At 38.7% G+C, this 21251-nt stretch overlaps 1 protein-coding gene and 1 long non-coding RNA gene across 7 annotated transcripts in view; one reads left to right on the forward strand and one right to left on the reverse strand.

Moving 5' to 3' along the window:
• tmem144b (transmembrane protein 144b) overlaps positions 1-10985 on the forward strand; it is a 73663-nt gene extending 62678 nt beyond the window's left edge. For all 5 annotated transcript variants that reach the window (XM_069926225.1, XM_069926228.1, XM_069926229.1 and 2 more), the window contains 2 exons: positions 2003-2056; positions 10075-10985. In XM_069926225.1, the coding sequence (XP_069782326.1) occupies positions 2003-2056; positions 10075-10158 (138 nt within the window). In that variant the 3' untranslated portion in view covers positions 10159-10985. The remainder of the gene's footprint in view (positions 1-2002; positions 2057-10074) is intronic.
• Positions 3450-19388, reverse strand: LOC138757996 (uncharacterized). Of its 2 annotated transcripts, none has more exons than XR_011354024.1 (3): positions 19203-19388; positions 16144-16313; positions 3450-3778 (listed from the first exon to the last, which is right to left on the reverse strand). It is a non-coding gene; the product is annotated as an uncharacterized lncRNA (long non-coding RNA). The 2 variants fall into 2 exon arrangements; XR_011354025.1 differs by lacking the exon at positions 3450-3778 and adding an exon at positions 12873-13038.
• Positions 19389-21251: the final 1863 nt, after the last annotated feature.

The following is a 21251-nucleotide window of genomic DNA, read 5'->3' on the forward strand; positions in this document are numbered from 1 at the left end:
GAACAAATTCTCATAATTCTGCCTTGTCCCTCTAGCTTCCCCCATGACCCCCCCCCCCCCCCCCATTACAAAAAATGTCTTTGTGTGACTTCTTTCAGTGACCTCACAAATTATTCCAGGGAACTTTGCTAATTTCAGCAATCCTGTTAAATGCCACACCACTATGAGTATATCTCGGGTAGTTGCTGTGTTAGAGTCTGAACAATGAAATCACCAAGGTGAATTCAAAAAGCTAATGAAGCAATAATGAAAGGTAATATGTTGGAAGTGGGGTTTGGCTTTTATCTCTAAAATTACATGCCTTAATTGACTAGCCAGAAGACCAGATACTGTATTTCCTATTTCACCTGACTATTCAATGAAACCTATTAGGAAACTTTATTGTCCTATGTCCAAATGGAATCTTCTAGAGAAATATAGAGCTGCTATTGCAAACAAGGGTGCATATCATATATGAAAACTCACTAAAATGCTGGAGAAACTTAGCCGGTCTTTTCAGCGTCTATAGAAGCCCTGATGTTTCGGGCCTGAGCCCTTCTTCAAGGAATAAGCTGGAAGCAGAAAATTTCAGTAAGTCTCAGAATTCAAGCAATAGGGATGGCATCCAGACCAACGAAATGTGTTAATTAGATATGATAAGGGAGAGGTAAGAATTGATCATGTTTGTGTAAAAGGAAACAGAATGGAGGGACAGATAGAGGAAAAAGCAACAGGGGAAAAGGGAGGAGGGTGTGGTTTAATGAAAACCAGAGGTCAGTATTAATGGCATCTGGTTGGAGGGTACCCAGTCGAAAGATGAGGTGTTGTTCCTCCAGTTTATGGATGATCTCAGTCCGGTAGTGAATGAGGCAATGGACAGGCATGTAAGCAAAGGAATGGGATGGGGAATTGAAATGGGTGGCCACTGGGAGATCCACACTATTGTGGCGGACAGAAAAGACAGACTGAGTTCCTCCAGCATTTCAGTGTGTTTTTACTACAATCACAGAATCTGCAGACTTTTGTGTTTTACGCATATCTTGTATGAAACCATGACACAGTTCCCATTTAATTCATGGGTCTACTGTTGCTTCATTTAGAATAGGTACTTTCGATACACTTTCAAGTCCAACACTTACTTTTGGAGGGCTTTGCATATTAATGAGTGATGAGACACTGCCAACATCTATTTTAAAACAGAACAAAAACAAAATGCATTTAATGTTATGTATGTACAATTTCTCACAGCAGTTAATAGACAATAAATAGTTTTGATTTTTTTGTGCTTGGGGCATGCATTTATGTTACAAAACAACCTATAATAGAATTTGCAAACATGTGAAATATATAACCATAACCATTTACGGAGCGGAAACAGGCCATGTTGGCCTTTCGAGTCCGCAACGGTTCACTGATTTTGATTCAGGCATTGATCCCGGTAGATCTTCATTCAATAACGATGGACGAATTCAATGCAGGTGGAATCAGTCGTAGAAATGTTTGTGAAACGTGCAGTTCAATACTTCATAGCTACTCTTCGAAAATTGAATATTCTGGTCCTTTCCCCCATTTCACCCGCCACCTGGCCCCCCAACCCTGACATAATGAATTTAAATTTGCACGTTGTAAACCAAGGACCATCGTACTTAGATTGTATCATGGTATTGTCATAGAATGCAGAAGAGAAATGTGCTCTTGGCTTCCTGACAGGAACATTCTTTGTTTTGGCATGCAATTGTGATGAGCTGATTTTTTTTTTAACGGCTGTTCATTTAAATATGAAACTGAAAGAAACTCAAACCTTGGTAGCTCATTGAACAGTGCAATTATTGAATAGATTTAAATGGTTACACGATGAAAAAAACAATCTCGCGAATTCACTAACACTATTTGAGATTTTTTATTGATTTCAAAAAATATAAGTATTTTTAAATACAATTTTATGTATTTATTTAATACATATTTATTTAAATACAAGTTTTCAGTCCATCAAAATATAAATGGTGTCCTTTTTTCCCCTCAGGTTCCAGGTTTCATTGCTGCTTTATGGGGAGTGCTTATTTTCAAAGAAATAAAAGTGAGTGCTAAGACTTTATTACATTATTCTCTAGAATTGCTGAGTGATATTTCCATAGATCAAAGTAACCAAATCATTGACGTTTTACTTCCAACCTGGAACTTGTTTCTTACAATCAACCATACTGCTAATTTTGGAATCAGCAACAAAACTCTTAATCTCCTACAATTTGTCCAATTAGTAACATATATATTGGAAAGTAAAGCACCCTTAATTGTCCCCAAGCTATCAAACTGCTGCTGAACATTACTCTTTCTCCTAGCGAGCTAATTTCTAGGTAGTCGAGTTAAGAGGTTTGAGAAATTGAACGGGAAGTGCATCTGAAGGCACCGCGATGCTTTTCATCGAAAATGATGTTGTAAAACAGAGCTTGTATTGTATCAACCTTTAAGGGGCCATTTTGAAACAAACACAGCAGTAGCACAAGTAAAGGTGACAATAGTTGACAAAGAGGCTGCAGGGAAGAAATTCTTGACTCACCCTGTGTGATAGTACAGATCTATCACCAATGTACATAGTGTATATAGTTACTGTATCTAGACTGTGCTTACAGCGATTGGCTGAGAGCTAAGCCACGCCTATTGTCTGGGCCTTAAAGGGTTGTGTCCCTAGCCAGGTCGGTTCATTCCGGACTGGACGGCCACCTGTGAAGAGCTCCTGTCTTTTGCTAATAAAAGCCTTGGTTTGGATCAACAAGTCTTTGATTCTTTCGACGAGCTCTACACCCTGTGTGCCTTTGAACTGGTCATTAATGCCACAAGTGCAAAGTCCTGTTCTGTGGCACTGCCATTTGGAAAGCTTGGAAGGAGATGATGAAGGAAGTTGCAGACACACAGAGGACTGCAAGTGATGGAATCTGAAGCTAACCACAGTCTGCAAGAGGAACTCTGCAGTCCTGGGCAGCATCAGTAGGAGCAAAAGGTTGACATTTTGGGCCACGGTCCTTCATCAAGTCTTGATGAATGGTTTCAGTCCGAAATGTCAACCATTCTTTTTCTCCCATTGATGTTGCTCAACCTGCTGAATTTTGCCAGCAGATCATGATTAAATGACAGGGCAGACTCGATGGCTGAATTGCCTATTTCTGCTACTATTTCTTAAGAGTCTGTATAAATAATGAGGCCAAGACAGTGTAAACGGAAATGTCACACTTACCTTGTTGGACAGGGTTTAGAAACATGATTGAGATTTAAGTGAAAGGCTTATTTTGGGGTTGAAGAAAAACTTTTTCAACCAAAATATAAAAGGGTATTGGGAAGTAGAAAAACATGGTCAGAAGGTACAGTGCCCTCCATAATGTTTGGAATGAAGACACTTTTTTTCCTTTATTTGCCCCTGTGCTCCACAGTTTTACATTTGTAATCAAACAATTCACATATGATTAAAGTGCACCTTCCAGATTTTATTTAAGGTTATTGTATACATATAGTATATATATTGTATACATTTAGTCTGCTCATGTAGAAATTATAGCACTTTGTTATATATAGTTCTCTCATTTGAGGGAGCCATAATATTTGGGATATAACAATGGTATGCATATTAGTCATGTTTCAAAACACTTCCATTAAATTTATAAGATTGAATCCCCGAACCACAATATTATTGATACTTGAAAGCAGTGTTCAGTAGTGTTCATTTGCGGTTTCAAATGCCACAGGAGATCTTGAAATTAATCATGACATGTTGAGGCAAAAGGCAGACACTTTGACATAAGTAGTCCTGGAAATTAAACACAAGATTTATATAGGTGATTGATTCATCAAATGTGCCTGTGCATAAAAATATATTTGTTAAATAATGTGGCATTACTATAAGACACCCTGGGATATTTGGGCAAACATGCATGAAACATCAAGGTTCCTTTTGTTGTCACGTAAAAGACATAAAAATGTAAAATATATCATCAGCCAGATCAAAATAGATGAGACAGGATACACCAACGGGATCCAAGTGAAACGTGAAAGTCTGCAGATACTGTGATTGCTGAAATGCTGGAGGACCGCAGTTGGTCTTTTCATTGTCTATTGGAAAGAAAGCTATATTGCTGATGTTTTGGGGCCTGAGCCCCTCTTTAAGAAATAACCAGAATAAGACAGAAGCAGGAAATCTCAGAATTCAAACAATGGGGGAGAAATCCAGACCAAAAAAAGGTGTTCATTGGCTATGATAAGGGACACGGTAAGGATTTATCATGTTTGTGCAAAAGGAGACAGAAGGTAGAGACAGAGAAGGAAGGGCGATTTGGGGGAGAAGTGGGGGTGGAGTGTTTTAATGAAAGCCAGAAAAGTCAATATTAATGCCATCCAGTTGGAGGGTGCCCAGTTGGAAGATGAGGTGTTGTTCCTCCAATTTTTGAGTGGTCTCAGTCTGGCAGTGCAGGAGACTATGGACAGATGTCAACAAGGGAATAGGATGGGAAATTGAAATAAGTAGCCACTGGGAGATCCATGCTATTGCAGTGGGACAGAGCCAAGATTTTTTTTAAAATTTGAGCATATAGCACAGTAACAAGCCCTTTTGGCCCACGAATTCATGCCGCCCAATTACATCCAATTCACCTACACCCCCTGGTACATTTCAATTGGTGGGTGGAAACAAGAGCCCTCAGGGATAACCTACGTAGATATAGAACGTACAAAAACTCCTTATAGACAGCGTAGGATTCGAACCCTGGTTCTGATCGCTGGTACTGTAATAACGTTGCACTAACCGCTACGTCAACTATGCCACCCAACAAAGCGATTTCCCAGTCTCTTCGATGTTAAGGAGACCACAACGGGAGCTCTGGATGCAGTAGATGACCCATGCAGATTCACAAGTGAAATGTTGCTGCACTTAGAAGAACTGTTTGGGGCCCCGAACGGTGGTGATGGAGTAGGTGTGAGTGCAAGTGGAGCGTCTTCTGTGGTTACAGAGGTAGGTCCCAAGGAGAGAGGAATATGTGTTTAGTGGTGGGATCATGTAGTGGAAGGCAAAAATGGCAGAGGACAATGTGTTGGATGCAGAGGCTGGTGGGGTAGCATGTGAGGACAAGAGGAATCCTGTCCTTGTGTGTGGTACAGAGAGGGCCAGGGCAGTTAGGCGAGTAATGGAGGATATGTGGGTGGTATATAGGCCTTCAAATAGTAGTGTAGAGGTGAGGTGAGAGAAGGGACCGACACGATTAACAGAAAGGATATCAACTCAGAAGATGCGGAATCTATATGGGTAGAACTGAGGAATAGCAAGGGGCGGAAAACGTTAGTGGGGGTGGTATATAGGCCTCCAAATAGTAGTGTAGAGGTGAGGGAAGGCATTAAAAGAGAAATTAGAAAAGCGTGCAATAAGCAGCTGTCATCATGGGAGACTTTAATTTACATATAGATTGGACTAGCCAAATTAGTAAAAATACTGAGGAGGAGGAATTCTTTGAATGTTTACGGGACGGTTATCTAGACTAATATGTCAAGGAACCAACTCGGGAGCAGGCCATTTTAGATTGGGTATTATGCAATGATAAGGGGCTAATCAACAATCTTGTTGTACGAGGCCCTTTGGTTAGGAGCGATCACAATATGATCGAATTCTCACTCGACATGGAGAGTGATGAAATTAAAACCGAGACTAAGGTCCTGAATTTAAATAAAGGGAATTGTGATGGTATGAGTCGGGAGTTGAGTAAGATTGATTGGGTGGTGTTTATGGGGGAGTTGACTGTGGATAGACAATGGAAAGCATTCACAGATCCAATGGAGAAATTGCAAAAATCGTTTGGCATAAAAATAAACCAAAAAAGGTGACTCAACCGTGGATAACAAGGGAAATTAGAGACAGCATTAGGTCCAAAGAGAGAGCATATCAATTTGCCAAAAAAAGAACCACAACCAAAGACTGGGAGCAGTTCAAGATGCACCAAAGGAGGACAAAGGGATTAATCAAGAGAGCAAAAATAAATTACGAAAGTAAGCTTGCGGCAAATATAAAAACCGACTGCAAAAGCTTTTATAAATATGTCAAGAGGAAAAGATTGGTGAAATCCAGAGTAGGTCCTTTGCAGTCGGAATCAGGGGAATATATAATAGGGAATAAAGAAATGGCAGACTAATTAAATTCTTACTTTAGTTCTGTTTTTACAAGAGAGGATACAAATAACCTCCCAAGGATGTTGGGAAACATAGAGACTAATGCAAGGGAGGAACTGAAAGAAATCAGTATCTCTAAGGACATGGTCTTGGGGAAATTGATGGGATTGAAGGCAGATAAATCCCAAGGGCCTGATAATCTACATCCTAGGGTACTTAAGGAAGTGGCCATTCAGATAGCAGATGCTTTAAGAATTATTTTCCAGAACTCGATAGACTCAGGATCAGTACCCATGGATTGGAGGGTAGCTAATGTTACCCTACTATTTAAAAAGGGGGGTAGAGAAAAAGCGGGGAATTATAGTCCGGTGAGCCTTACATCAGTAGTGGGCGAAATGATGGAATCCATTATTAAGGATGTAATAGCGGAGCATATGACTAGCAGAGAAGGGATCAGACAGAGTCAACATAGATTTACAAAAGGTAAATCGTGCTTGAAATATCTATTGGAATTCTTTGAGATGGTGACAGGTAAAATAGATGGGGGAGAGCCAGTGGATGTGGTGTACTTGGACTTCCAAAAGGCCTTCGATAAGGTCCCGCATAAACGACTGGATTCCAAAATCAAGGCTCATGGGATTGGGGACAAAGTATTGATGTGGATTGAGAACTGGCTGGCAGGTAGAAGACAGAGAGTTGGGATAAATGGCTCGTTTTCTGAGTGGCAGGCGGTGACCAGTGGGGTGCCACAGGGATCTGTACTGGGACCCCAGCTGTTCACAATTTACATTAATGATCTGGATGAGGGGATTGGATGTAATATCTCCAAATTTGCAGATGACACTAAGCTAGGAGGGGTTGTGAGCATGGATGAGGGGGTCAGGAAGCTCCAGTGTGATTTGGATAAATTGAGGGACTGGGCAGATACATGGCAAATGCACTACAATGTGGATAAATGTGAGGTTATCCACTTTGGTAATACAAACCGGAGGGCAGATTACTATTTGAATGGCAATAGATTAAGAGATGGGGAAGTGCAGAGAGATCTAGGGGTACTTGTACACCAGTCTCTGAAGGCGAGCATGCAGGTACCGCAGGCAGTTAAAAAGGCAAATGGTATGTTGGCCTTCATATCAAGAGAGTTTGAGTATAGGAACAAGGATTCCTTACTGCAACTGTACAGGGCCTTGGTGAGACCACACCTGGAGTATTGTGTGCAGTTTTGGTCACCTTATCTAAGGAAGGATGTTCTTGCATTGGAGGGAGTGCAGAGGCGATTCACCAGGCTGATACCTGGAATGGCAGGAATGACTTATGAGGAAAGATTGCGCAAATTGGGATTGTACTTGCTGGAGTTTAGAAGATTGAGAGGGGATCTCATAGAGACATATAAAATTCTGGCAGGACTGGACAGAGTGGATGCAGATGGGATGTTTCCAATGATGGGAAAATCCAGAACCCGGGGCCATGGTTTGAGGAGAATAGGCAAACCATTTAGGACCGAGATGAGGAGGAATTTCTATACCCAGAGGGTGGTGAATCTGTGGAATTCATTGCCACAGAGGGCAGTAGAGGCAGGTTCATTAAATATATTTAAGAGGGAATTAGATATATTTCTTCAGTATTAAAGGTTATGGAGAGAAGGCGGGGACGGGGTACTGAACTTTAAGATCAGCCATGATCTCGTTGAATGGCGGAGCAGGCTCGAAGGGTCGAATGACCTACTCCTGCTCCTATCTTCTATGTTTCTATGAGTGCCAAGTTAATGGTGATCAAGGGAAAGCCATGTTGTTTAAAGAAGGAAGACATCTCTGATGATCTGGCATGGAATTCCTCATCCTGGGTGAAGATGCGATGGAGACGGAGGAATTGAGAGAATGGAACAGAATACTTACTGGGGACATGGTGAGAAGAGGTGTAGACAAGGTTGGTGTAGGAGTTGGTGGGTTTATAGAAGATGTTAGAGGAGAGTTTGTCTTCAGAGCTGGAGACAGAGAGATCAAAGAAAGGGAGTGTTGCTAGACATGGACCAAGTGAATTTGAGGTCAGGGTGGAGGTTGGCAACAAAATGGATGGTCAACGAGCTCATCATGGGTACATGAGGCAGCACCAAAGTAGTCATTGATTTAGCAAAAGAAGAGTTGAGGGGCTTTGTCCAGTGGCGTAGCTCGGGGGGTGCTCAAGGAGTGCCTTCCCCCCTCCCCCACTCTGCTCTGACGCCACCGAAAAATCTGCTTGCAACTTTACCCCTGAAAATCTACGATTAAACTTTGGGCAATGTTTTCTCATCCCCAAACTGCTGGATAGTTCCTTCTCTCTCTCCCTCTTCGGTCGACAAGCAGCTTTGATCAGAGCGCCCCGGGACTTGAACCAGCCGTTCTCTCTCTGCCTTCAGTGTTCGTGAGCGCCTCCCAGCTTATGCAGAGCCTTGAGTCACCGCGATTGGATGGAAGTGCAGTCAGGAGCAGGAAGAAAAGGCAGCAGAGGCTGGAGCAGCAGGTGCACAGGATGGTCTGATTGGTTCTCAGGCAGAGCGATGCTCACTATTTGGCAGCAACACCCAGCTGAAGAGGGTTTTATTCTCTCTCCACTCCCTTAGAGGGGTAGATTGTGTAACACCGTTGTTGTAAATATGCATTTGGTGGTGGTGTGCTTGAATAATAATTTTAAAAAAGGGAAGGAGTTTGAGGGCGATAAAACAGACAGCGACATCTTTTTGTGGATGGTGGTGTTTTGTGATTGACGGCAGCGTGCCACCTTAGGATCCTAATGTGTGGTGCATAGAGAGTGTGTGTGTGTGTGCCCTGGTTGCAAAACGTTGTGTGCGTGCGAGCGCACCCATCTGTGGTTGTGGCTCCTTTTTTAATGTGCTCTTGCTTCCCCAACATTAAAACATGCCTACATCCCTGGCCTTGCCTGTGTAGGCTTTTAGTGTGGATTGCTCCATGTAGCCAGCAAAAAGGCAGGCATAGCTGGGGCCCATGCGGGTACCCATGGCTACCTCTTTAACCTGAAGAAAGTGAGATGAGTCAAAGGAGAAATTATTGAGGATGATGGTGGACGGGGACTGGTTAGTTTTATTGTGCAGAAAGAAATGAAGGGCTTTGAGGCCTTCTGTATGTGGGATGGAGGTTTTTAGGGATTGTATATCCTTTGTCATAGATGTCCTGCTTCTGGTTCATTCTGTTTATTCCTCAAAGAAGTCCTCAGACCCGAAACGTCAGCAATATATCTTTTTCTGCAACATGATCCAATCATGTCTTGAAAGACCCACTGAAGTTGTACACTGATGAGATCAGGATAAAGGGGAACAATAAGTTATGGTATTAGAGAGAGCCATGGATATAGTATATGGATGAGAATAGCCATTGATAGTAACCAGCCTAGGTATGAATGCACCAGATGTTAGACCTACCATTGAATGAAATTATTTGACAGCATTAATGCTTTAGGAAGTCTCAAAATTATTTGACTATCTAGCCTCCCCAAAAATGGTCATGGCTACATCTGATGGGCTATAAAAAAAATGTCATGCATTATCAGTTATTGTATCTAAATGGAATAAAACTCTTATGTATTTTGATTCTTGGGGAGTCTCTTCCACATGAACTCCTCCTGCCTATACACCTGTACTGAGATTGGTTGAATAAAGGCATGACGCATCTATGGCTCCAGTCTCTAAGTGGCTTTCATCCACATCTATCTCACTTGGATCAATGAAGACAAGATAAAACAGTAACATTTATTGTACCTGCCATATTTGCATTATCTGATTGTTTTGGATGCCATCAGTATCAGTTTTGTTCATTTTGGACCACAAAGATATGTTTATCCTATTAAATTCTATGTAACGTGTTATTTCTTCATCATCATTTAGCATCAGAATATGCATTTCTGTCAGTACCAACACATCTGTAAGAATTAAATTCTGAGCAATGATTTTCCTTCCCACAGGGAAAGAGGAACTATCTTGTACTCGGTCTTGCATTCTGCATGTTATCAGCAGGAGTACTTACAACTGCCTTTTCCAAGGTGTGATAAAACCAGGAATTGGTGCCAATGTAAAATAAAACAGTTTGGATGAAGGAACTGCTTTTGCTCTCAGCAATGGAATGCATTGCAGTAGTTTTTAACAGCAGCCTGAAGGAGAAAGGCAGTGTTTACAGATTTTTCATAATGCTTTTTACTGTTTAGTTGTTCATTAATTGAAAAAAATCTTCATTAATTGAAAAAAATGTTAAATGACCTGAGCACAGTTTTTCTGATTCAGAAATACATAAGTCCTGGCAAGAGATGGTAGATTAGGAACACAACTACTGTAAATTACACATAACAATGCTTAATTAGGATCAGTTTGCAACATACCTCATTATTATCTTCAATTCAGTGACAGGAAAGAAAGGGAATTAGTTTATATTAAAATTCTATCTAGTTATTTATCAAATTTCTCAACATACTCTGAATAAGAGGTTTAGGGTGCCAGCTCTGCTTAATTCAGGATGACACTTTAGTGTTGTATTAGAGTAATGGAGGCATATATTGAACTACATGCCTCCAGGCATACAGTACCTCTGAACCTATTTGTGCATCTCAGCATTGACCTAAACTCTTCCCTAAATATCTTTCCTTTCCTAAATATCTTTAACTCTGAGCTCATACATTCTTCATAAATAAGTCATTAATCAAGCTTTTACTCGTGCTTCCTAATAAACTCTTGACAAGCTTGTGAGGCATGTTGGGTGTTTTTAATGTTAATTGTCCTCAATTATAATGATTAATTCATTAATAACAATTTGGGTGATTTTTGTGATGTAAAATATTTTTAAGACTGTAAAAAAATTAATAGTGATTATTTCCTTTCAAAACATTCTTCTAATTGCTGCTTATTTGTATGCCTTTCAAATGAGAGGAACTGGTCATATGCAAGCAAAAATGTCCCCAGCTTCCATTTGGATTTTACCAGGGGTACAAAGACAGATCTTACTTTGAATTTAATTTCATTCCACTAGAAAGACTTTATTAGTAAAACCACTCCAGAATGGGGCATCACTAGAAATGCAAATTCGAAATTCAGATGTGTTCTGCCCACAATTCAATTAACATTTGTTTACCAGTGAAAATTTGGTATCCAGCATCTCCATTGCCAATATGAACTATAAATAATTGAAATGTCAATGAATAATGAGGCCTTTTGGCTACAGACTATACTGGAAGATTACAATCTCAGGATACAAAATCAATGACAATAAAAGTGAAATAATGCCACTTACAAAAGGGGATTATGAAGAGTATCAGTGGGAAAATAAGTTCAAGTGGTCACAAAAGGGGATCAAATATCTGAGGATAAGGGTGGACAATGACCTACAAAATGTCCCTCTGCTTGGAAAGATTGAGGAGGACCTGCATAGAAGGATAAATTGCCCATAACATTGATGGGCAAGGTTAACTCCATTAAAATGAACATGAAGTCAAGGCTACAATATATTTTTCAATCTTTGCCCATGCCATTGTCCCAGAGTTTCTTTAAGACATTTAGGCAGTTTCTTTGGAAGAGTAAGATGGCTAGAGTCTCCATGGAGAAATTGACTTGGGATTATAGTTTGGGAGGAATGAGACTCCCAGACTTCAAAAAATATTATTGGGTGGCCCCATCAAGGTTCCTCACTCTTTGAGGATGGTGTACCTTCTTGGGCTCAAATTGATCTACACACAGCAGGGGAGAAGATAGCAAGAGAGATAATATATAAATGCAATTCTAAATTAATAATGGGAAAAACAAACAACCCAATATTAAAACTTATAGTTCAAACATGGCAGAAGATAAACTAGATTATTGGTTTAAAAAAGTGGGGTTGTCCCCCAAAACACCCAACCCAAAATAAGTTGATACCTATGACCATGGGTAACAAGATCCTGGACACTTGGTGCTAGAAAGGGATCGGGTGTATTGAGAATTGTTATGAGAGGGAGCAACTCATGTCATTTGAGCAATTAAAAAATAAATTCGATCTGTCAAACAGGACCTCTTCTGCGATATTTTTTTAGGACCAGTTTAGGCCTGTCTATGGCCCTGCCGATGTGTAGTGACATGGAGGCTCTAATTCAAAATGGGATCACAAGTAGATTCATTTTGCTATGTATCTCCTGTTCCAAAATGAGGGCCCGAAAGCAGGTCTCCATAAATAAAGCAGAAGATGGGAGTCAGATTTAGGAACAGCAATCCAGGAGTGGTGCTGGTCTGACTTGTGTGGGACAACATGACAGCAGTCATTAATGCTCAATGTAGGCTGGTAGAATTTAATTTCCTGCTTCAGCTATACCTCACACCACAAAAATTGCACAAGGTAAAGTTAGAGATTTCAAAGTTGTGCTTTAGATGTGGGTGGAGTACATTCAACCTGGCTATCCACCAAGGTGACACCCTTTTGGGTGGAACTAGGGGACATTCTGAAGAAAATTACAGGGGTGGAATATCCACAGAACCTAGCGTTCCTGTTGGGGGATATTATGGACATGAGTCTGAGACTGTCCAAATATCAAATTCAATTTGCAAAAGTTGCCCGGAATGCCAAGACGGAGGAAAGAACTTTGAGGCTCGGTTGGCACTCCCCTGAATCTTTTTTCTGTCTTTTTTGTTTTGTTGTTTTAATGTATATGTATGTATTGTTATTCTCAGTAATTAATGTATGTTTGTTTTTGTTAATTTGGGGTGGGAGGGAGAATGAGGTAAGGAGGGAAGAGGGGGGGAGAAAAGACAGTACAAAGTGCTCTGTAAAAGCAGGTATTGATCATAAAGCATGAGTCTGTTAAATCAAAAATAAAATTTTCATTAAAAAGAGGCCTGTCTGTGTTGTACTTTTTTAAAAGTGTGCAGAGAAGATCTTCTTTCTGACTTAAATTTCTTCTTTCTTTTTCAGTCTTTAATATATGCAAAATACAAAAGTACATATAGTAACAATAATAATGTAAATTGATAGCAAGGTACAAGTATCAAGTACTGATAAGCAAGGTACATATGAACCTATGTTATAATTTGGAAAAACATAAAAGAAAAAAAATAACATACATTCTTAAACTAATCTAATAATCTAACCCCACCCAATGAGGGTTGCTGGCCAAGCTAAGGAATGCACTGCTAATACTAATAACTATGGGGACATTAAAAAATGCAGAGATAAATAATCTACAAATTTTGAAAGTAATTGAGAAAAGGACCCCAAAGAGAAAGAAAGTTAAGATCTATTGCAGTATAGAGCACCTAATTTTTTTTCGAGAGGAAGACCTGCCATCACTTCCGATAACCATTTAATATGAGTAGGAGGGACAGCATTTTTCCATCTCAGCAAAATGGCCATATGGCACTGAGGGAAGCAAAAATTACTGCATGGGATTGTGAGGAAGTCAGTATTAAATCCATTGGCCTACTCACTCCAAAAGTAACAACAAAATGGCGGCTAGGAGACAAATTAATATTAAGAACTAATGATAAAGTACAAAATACCCCTTGCTAAAAATGAAAGAGAGAAGGACATAGCCAAAACAAATGATACAACAGTTATTCATTTTAGAGGTAATATTAGGATAAAATTTAGCTAAATGAACTTTAGTAAAGTGTGCTCGATGGACTACTTTGAATAAGTGAGTGCCTAGTACAAAGATGAGTGAACACATTTCAAAATAGAATCTCATGGTTGTTGAAAGTCTTGCTGACTCAAATTGAGTATCTGTCCAGGTACACTCAAGCAATTGAATTGAGGAAGGAAGGAAATATTTACAAATCAGTGCACTACAATATATAAGGATATTAAAAACAACTTGCGTGGGATCACTCAGGAACAGGAGAGTATGGATCCTAAAACTGATGAGAAATTGGATTCTAGAATAGACATTAGCAATCAGAAATGTGCGGGTTTCATACTTTACAGATATTAAGTATATGAAGAGATTTTTTAATGATTCAAGAAGTAAACAGTATCCACAAAAAAATGGATCTGAAATATTACTGAGTCTGATGAAAACTATAATTTTTCAATGTTTTCCGTAATTGCTGATGGCAAAATGTTAAATCATTGCAGGGGGGGGGGGGAGGAGGGTGGATTGATGAGAATATAGCCCCTTTCACATTTGCAAGTCGTCCCAGGAATTAACAGCCAATCAGCCTTTAAAGTGTCTAGTGTGAAAGGAAAATCTTCTCAATGTCAGTGTCCATGCTGCATAACTTTATGACTCCATAATCTGCTCTCAGACTCAAAATTGTGTCTTCTCTTGAGTCTCTATTGTTTGTTCACAAGACATGGATAATGTTAGCAAGGCTGGCATTTATCTTTATCCTTAATTGCAAGATCCTTCATCATCTTTACCTGACATCACTACGCAGTTGCAATTGCAATACTTTAAAATTTTTCTTGATTTTTATCCAATTTTAATTTTGTATCCTTTTCATATATATCTCCAAGTAAAAATATTCTTGGATCCTTTGGTATTGTTATCTTCATAATTGGTCCTAATGATAAACCCAGTTCATTCCAAAACCTTTCCACTTTTTCACAAGACCACACTGAATGCAAAAAAAGTCCCTATTTTTTTCACACATCGAAAACATTTATTTGAATAATTAGAATTAAGTCCATTTATCTTATATGGAGTATAATATTATTGAAGAAAATTTTATTGAACCATTTGATAGCTATATTTGTAACACTTTCATGACATAGTTTGACCAAACTCCTCCTGAATTTGTATATTTAAATCTTTCTCCCATCGCATTTTTGATTTATATCTTTTTTCTTTGTAGTTTCTTGTAATTTTATACACGTGTTAGCAATAAATTTCTTAACAACAGATGTATCTGTTGTTATATCCTTCAAATTGACTTTGTTGAGGGAGTCTCAAATCTGCTCCCAGTCTCTTTTTCAGTACTGCCATAATTGATCATGGGTGTCACTATTTAAAAACTTCAGTTTGTCAGCAACTGTTCACAAAGTTCTGGATTAATCACGCACCTTCTGCAAATATGAAACTTTTTTTTTAAAAATTGGTTGGTTAGATAAGGCTAATCCTTTCTCCTTGACTATTTAGAATAGAGTATAGTTCAAATTAAAATAAGCTGTTCTTATTTGAGAAATAAAATGAAACTAAACAAAACACAATGATTTTCTATACACACCTATTTTAAATTTTCAAATCTTATAATGTGAAAGGTAATGCTAGTGATCGGTGTTTGACAGTTCTATCATGAGCTCAATAACATAACAATCTTTCAGTGGATTCAACACACTTAATTATGTGTTAAAATATTGAATAATAAATATGTTGAAAAAATTACTGAGCAGTCATAGATTTTGTGTGAAACAAAGAATCTGAAAAACAGGAGATGGCTAAAATTCTGAACTGAGCTATTGATGCATTGAATAATGTTAGAATGTAAAACACCACAGGTTGCTAAAACATCTGCAATTTTTTAATAGTTGTACTCCAACATTTACAGACCACCGATTAGGGTTTAGAAAACAATTACTATTTTACCTGGCAGCTGCTTTGCTACTGTTCCCCAATCAATTAACACTCACAGCAGTCTACAATGCCCACAGTGTGAACCATCTGCATAATGGCAGGCAACCACTGATTTAGGCTTCCATACCAGAATGTAAAAAGTCTCAAACTTTATTACCTAGAATAACAAGGCCAGCAATCCCTTGGCCTTCTAACACCTCCAATGTATGCATTGGTTTATATATTAATTTTATAACCATCCTTGTGTGCTTTGGTGGAGCTGACCTCTATCAACACTTTGGGAGTTCCTTCACCATAATCAGTGTATTGACTGAGTAAGAAGGCTCACTCGCTAAATGCTGACCTTCCGAGAGTCATTAAAAAGAAAAAAAAACAAAAATCATTGTGGCCCAATTTTACAGCTTGAATTCTGGTTATAATTACAGAGAGCAATCAAAAGGACAACCCATTTTATACACCTAGTCAATAGTAAAACCATTCAATAATTGATTCGTTATCCTTAGCACTTACCTCCAATCCTAGATACTGCTTCCTCAGAGTTTGAGGACAGGCTGGTACCTCATCTTTCTGATGGAGGTTGCAGGTTTTCAAGTTGGATGGCAAGCTCTGGGTTTAGCTGGCTCAGCCTCAGACTGCACCATCTTTCTTGGGATAACTGGATGATGATAACTTCAAAGGTCCTATTGGAATTATAGACGCAGGAGTATTAAGGATAAAGGAGCAAACAGTCGACCTCTCTGTCCTGAAGCCACTTCCACTAGCCAGAACAATGCTGGTCAAACAGCATATTTTATATAACAAAGATAAAGATACATAACCAATGTTTTGGGTCTGAACCCTTCAACAAGGTATGATGGATAAAGACATTTTAATGAAGGCCTCAGGCCTGAAATGATGTTTATGTATCTTTATGCTACATAAAGTGCGATGTTTCATCTGCTGAATTTCTCCAGCATTGTTTTTAACTTCAATCACAGCATCTGCAGACTTTTATGTTTTACTTCATCTGCATTACCTGTGTTTTTCTGGATGAAAGATTCATGTGCAATCCTTTAGAACTGTGGATGACTTGCTTGTTTGGAGTTGTGGGGTTTGAAGTGGTTGATGAGGTCTGTGTGGAAAGTACACATATGAAACAGGGTAGTGGGGAGTTTGTGATGTGTCCCTTCTGCCCTTCTTGGTGGGCTTCTGCATGATCCAGAGGCATCAAGGTTCTCGATGAGGACCAAGGGATTCTGCTCTTGTGCTGTCCAGAAGAGAGGGCTAAGAGCCAAGGGGCTAGAAATAAATAAGAAGCAATCAAGGCCTCTGTCCATTCTGGTAGATGGTAAGAAACAGTCAGGAAAGAGGTGGACATTTCAAAGGCATCTTTACAGAATTTTTTACCAGAATTGGAAGAATAGAATAATGTCCCAAAGGGAGGCAGGATGGAAGAAAATGTAATCAAGTTAGCTGTGTCTGTAATGTTTGTGACTAGACCATCTCTGAAATGGAGGTAGAGAGATTTAGAAAAGGGAAGTCAGTGATGGACTGTGTGAAGGTGGGGCCAGGTTGCAATTGTCAGTGAAGGTGATGAAACTTTTGAGTTTGTGATTGTTATGGGTTATATATTATATATGAATATGTCTTTAAAAGAGATAGATTGTGGGGGTTCAGTGTAGGTAATTTCACAGAGTAACATCTCACATCTCATTTAAAATGCAAGAGCTTTGCTGAAGCTAGACATTCAAACTCCAGTGATTTTTGCAAAGATAATGGAACTGTTTTGGAAAGATTTTCAAAAGCAGGTGCAAATGAAAAGTCCGGACTCAAGTGATGATAAAGATCTTTCAAGGATTGAGTTTGGAATCTTGGGAAAAAGCTTGGTTTTTACAAGCAGAGAGAGAGAGAGAGAGAGAGGTCAGTTCTGCAGTTGCTTTTGAGGCTGCAACATGGAAAGCTGGCAGGCTTGTTGAAAACCCCATTTTGAAGACGGGTTGTGAGTTCTGAATTCAGCCTGTTCAAAACCCTTGTAGTCCTTACAAGAGGAAATGGCTGGCTAGAGTGTTTCTCCTGAAATAAGGGAAACATGAGGAACTCTGTGGTGACCTGGAAGAAGAGGTTATCATTTGAAAAACCCATAATGGGCCAAGTTTCTTCAGAAAGACACTGAAGTGCCTGATTGGAGGAAATCAGTTTGTGTGTGTCCAATAAGCGACAAGTTTCTCTCTGAAACCAAAAAGAACCTTCCTGAGCGGTAACAATTTTCCTTTCAGCACCAGAGCCTGGTGAAAATACATCAATTTAAAATTCTGTGCACATTATAAGAATTGCCTGATACCAGTGAACTTGGAGAAGTGAGAAGTGAATGATTGGACTATTAAAGCAAAGAACTTTCCTGAACATATACACATTACATACACATGCACTTAGAAGGGGGTTAATTTAGGTTAAGTTAATAGTAATATGTTAAATAATAATAAGTTAAAGTTTGATCCTGTTTTCATGTTTAAAGATAATTAAAAGCAACTTTTGTTTAAGTAACCATTTGTCTTAGTGAATTTCTATTGCTGCTGGGTTTTGGGGTCCTCTGGGCTTGTAACAGTCAGAAGTGCAGGATGCATTAATTCAGTTGTCCAGAGCTGGAAATTAAATTGTGGTAGGATGTCAAAGTGGGACTCAAAGGAAGAGTATTTTGTTGCTATCTTCTCCCAATCACCCTGGATGTTAAAATTATCACTTTTGTTTGCATTTGTGCTTGTTCGGTGTCCTATTTTGCCTCATTCAGGCTTCTTGCAACTCTTTGAGTCTCTAAGCATTTCCAATATTGTATCATTTTGTAATTCCAATGTTTAATTTTCCCATTCTTTTACATGACATACAATAAGAATTTTCCTCTCCCATGATTAACATGAACTGTCGCTTCATAAAGAATGGCACCTGCAAAAGGGAAATCCAATTTGAGCCTAACTAAATCCTGCAATTGTCAGTTACATCAAATCAATGAATATCTAACTTGGTATCACTGTGAAAACAAAGTTCTTCTTCATCAGTGCAAAGCCTTTACCATAACTCCTGTTTAATGATGTAAAGAATCTAACATGACCCTAAAATTCAATAAAATACATTATTGGGTTTATTCATTCCAAACCTTCAACCATCCTTTTTCTTCCACTGATGCTGCTCGTTACACTAATTTCCTGCAGCTGACTGACATTGTCTGATTCCAGTATCTGCAGTCTCTCATGTCTTGAATTTGAATTATATTTTGTCTTGTGATAATTTAAACAGATCTTTTCCATGCATTTTAGGTTCCATTATTATCACATAATACTACATGTAGAATGTAACAAACATGAAATTCTTTAACTTTGTCTACCGTAAGTAAGACAAGAGTTGCCTTTTTGAATACCTTTTACACGAGATATATGAGAACAGCTCTTTGGTGTGTTGTCAAATGTACTTTACCAAAATTTTACCTTAACATAATTAAAGTGATTTGAACCACACTTGTATAAATTGCCATTTCAGCATCATTCAGAACAGCACAGATACTGTTCCTTTTGCCCGTCTTTACTAATCCCATTTACCTGCATTTGGTCTATATCCTTCTGTGTTTTGGCTTTTGGAGTATCTATGAACAAGTAGCACCTCTCATGGTCTTTGTGGTCCATAGTGCATTCTTTGGTTTAATGATTCATTAAAAAGTTGGAAGTTTGAAAGTGCAGCCCCTCAGAAAATTCAACTCCCTCAGTATTGCCTGCCTGCAGTGCAGTCCTTCCTCAGTACTGCCCCTGCCACATTTCAGCACTCATCAGGCCACCCTTCCAACAGTATATTAAACCTTGTTTACTCTGCACCTAATCCATAATAATAATAAAGCACTTTAATCATAATATATTAGAAAAAGAATACTTTGTAACATTACAGAAAATATTGGAAACTCTTCATAACTTTTCATGTGATATCATGGATTTAACTATTGTACTTGTTACATCGCAAAGCAACAGTAACAAAAATTCACCAAGACAATGTTTTAAAAAAAACCAATATATTAAGCTTAAACTAAATTTAAACTTAACTGCAACAACATGCAAATATACCTGTGTTTGTTTGTGTGTGCGTGTGTTAGAAATCCTGTGGTGAAACTCAAACTTTGAAACTGATGCTCAGAAGTAATTATGAAGGAGGTGAGATACTGAGTGATCAGATTGCCAAACACTCATAAATTCTTGTCATATTGCTTCCAGAGAAATGTGCTTTCATACGAATGGTTGTCACAACTCTCCTCTTCCTTGCATAGGGGAAAAACTTATGACTTCCACAATGCTTCCAAAACCCAGACACAGGTCAGACAAAATGACCATCAAATGGTCACAATTCAAATGCAGAAATGATCCTGCTTCCTTTACCCAGATATGGGTTAATCAAAATGACCATTACAATGGTCACAATGGTTCAACAATAAATCCCTTGACAAAGAGAATTAGCAGAAATGTCTATTTCACAACCATTCCAACTGTTTTATTAGATAAACTGTTTCTTTAAGTGTCTCAAACACATATGATTCATAATCATGACTCTGTGTAAGTTTCCCATGTTTTTTCCTTTGGATAAACAACCATTGTTCTTGATTCTTCTGCCAGAGCATTACTTTGTTTATAGTCAAGACTCAATGGTGCCATGCAGTCTGTAAAAATGTGAAATCTATGAATGTTTTTCACCCTGCACCAACCCCCAAAGTAACACTCACAAAAAAACAGGACTTTGTAATATACTATTTTACTATATACTCTGAAATACATATATATTTCAACGTATCATAATCACAGTGACATGAGAGAGATCTCACTGTAATCTGCCATGAATCAGGATGACTCCCCTGTAAGTCTGAAGTTCATATTAAAAAGCCAGAAAATCCCTTTAGAGCTGTCATATTTTAACTCTGTAATAGTGTGGAAGTGCAGGGCAAATAAACACAAATGTGAAAATTCCAAACTTCTACACTTATGCTCTCAGAGCATTTCCTAATTGTACTTCAATGTTGGATTTTGATTTTCATCAAGACTATTGAACCCTTTTTTAAAAAAAAAACAAGCATTTTTTTTTTGCCAAACATTTAAAAATCCTGGCAGAGTGCAGGATTTTTCCAGTTGTCAAAGCATTGGGTAGTTTTGGGGCTTGAACTTCACCCTCCTCTTTTAAAGTTCTACCAAATCTTAGGCTTAGTTGTTGGGCCATGGGCCATTTCCAATCAGTAAGGTAACTCCTTTGCCACTTGGGTTTGAGCAGACAGTAAAGGTTCATTATTGTAATGTAATACTACATTTAGAATGTAACATACATGAAATTCTTTAACGTTTGACTACCATAAAAAGATAGAGTCACCACTTTGTCCAGCGCCCCTCATAGAAACCTGCAGCACTTGGTGTTCCTATGTGGTCTCCCTTCCAAGTACTGACCAGGCTTCAGCTTGCTTAGGTTCTGAGATCAGACAATCTCAGGTGTATTCAGGCAATGCTGAGCACATGCCAAAATACAGCAAACATAATAGAAATGCAATCAATAAACTTAGAAGGAAGGCCAGGAAAATAACAAATTTGATGTTAGAACCTTCAAAACTTTGATTCTCAAGTCTT

Source organism: Narcine bancroftii, chromosome 3 (assembly GCF_036971445.1).
Source record: "Narcine bancroftii isolate sNarBan1 chromosome 3, sNarBan1.hap1, whole genome shotgun sequence".
Taxonomy (NCBI): domain Eukaryota; kingdom Metazoa; phylum Chordata; class Chondrichthyes; order Torpediniformes; family Narcinidae; genus Narcine; species Narcine bancroftii.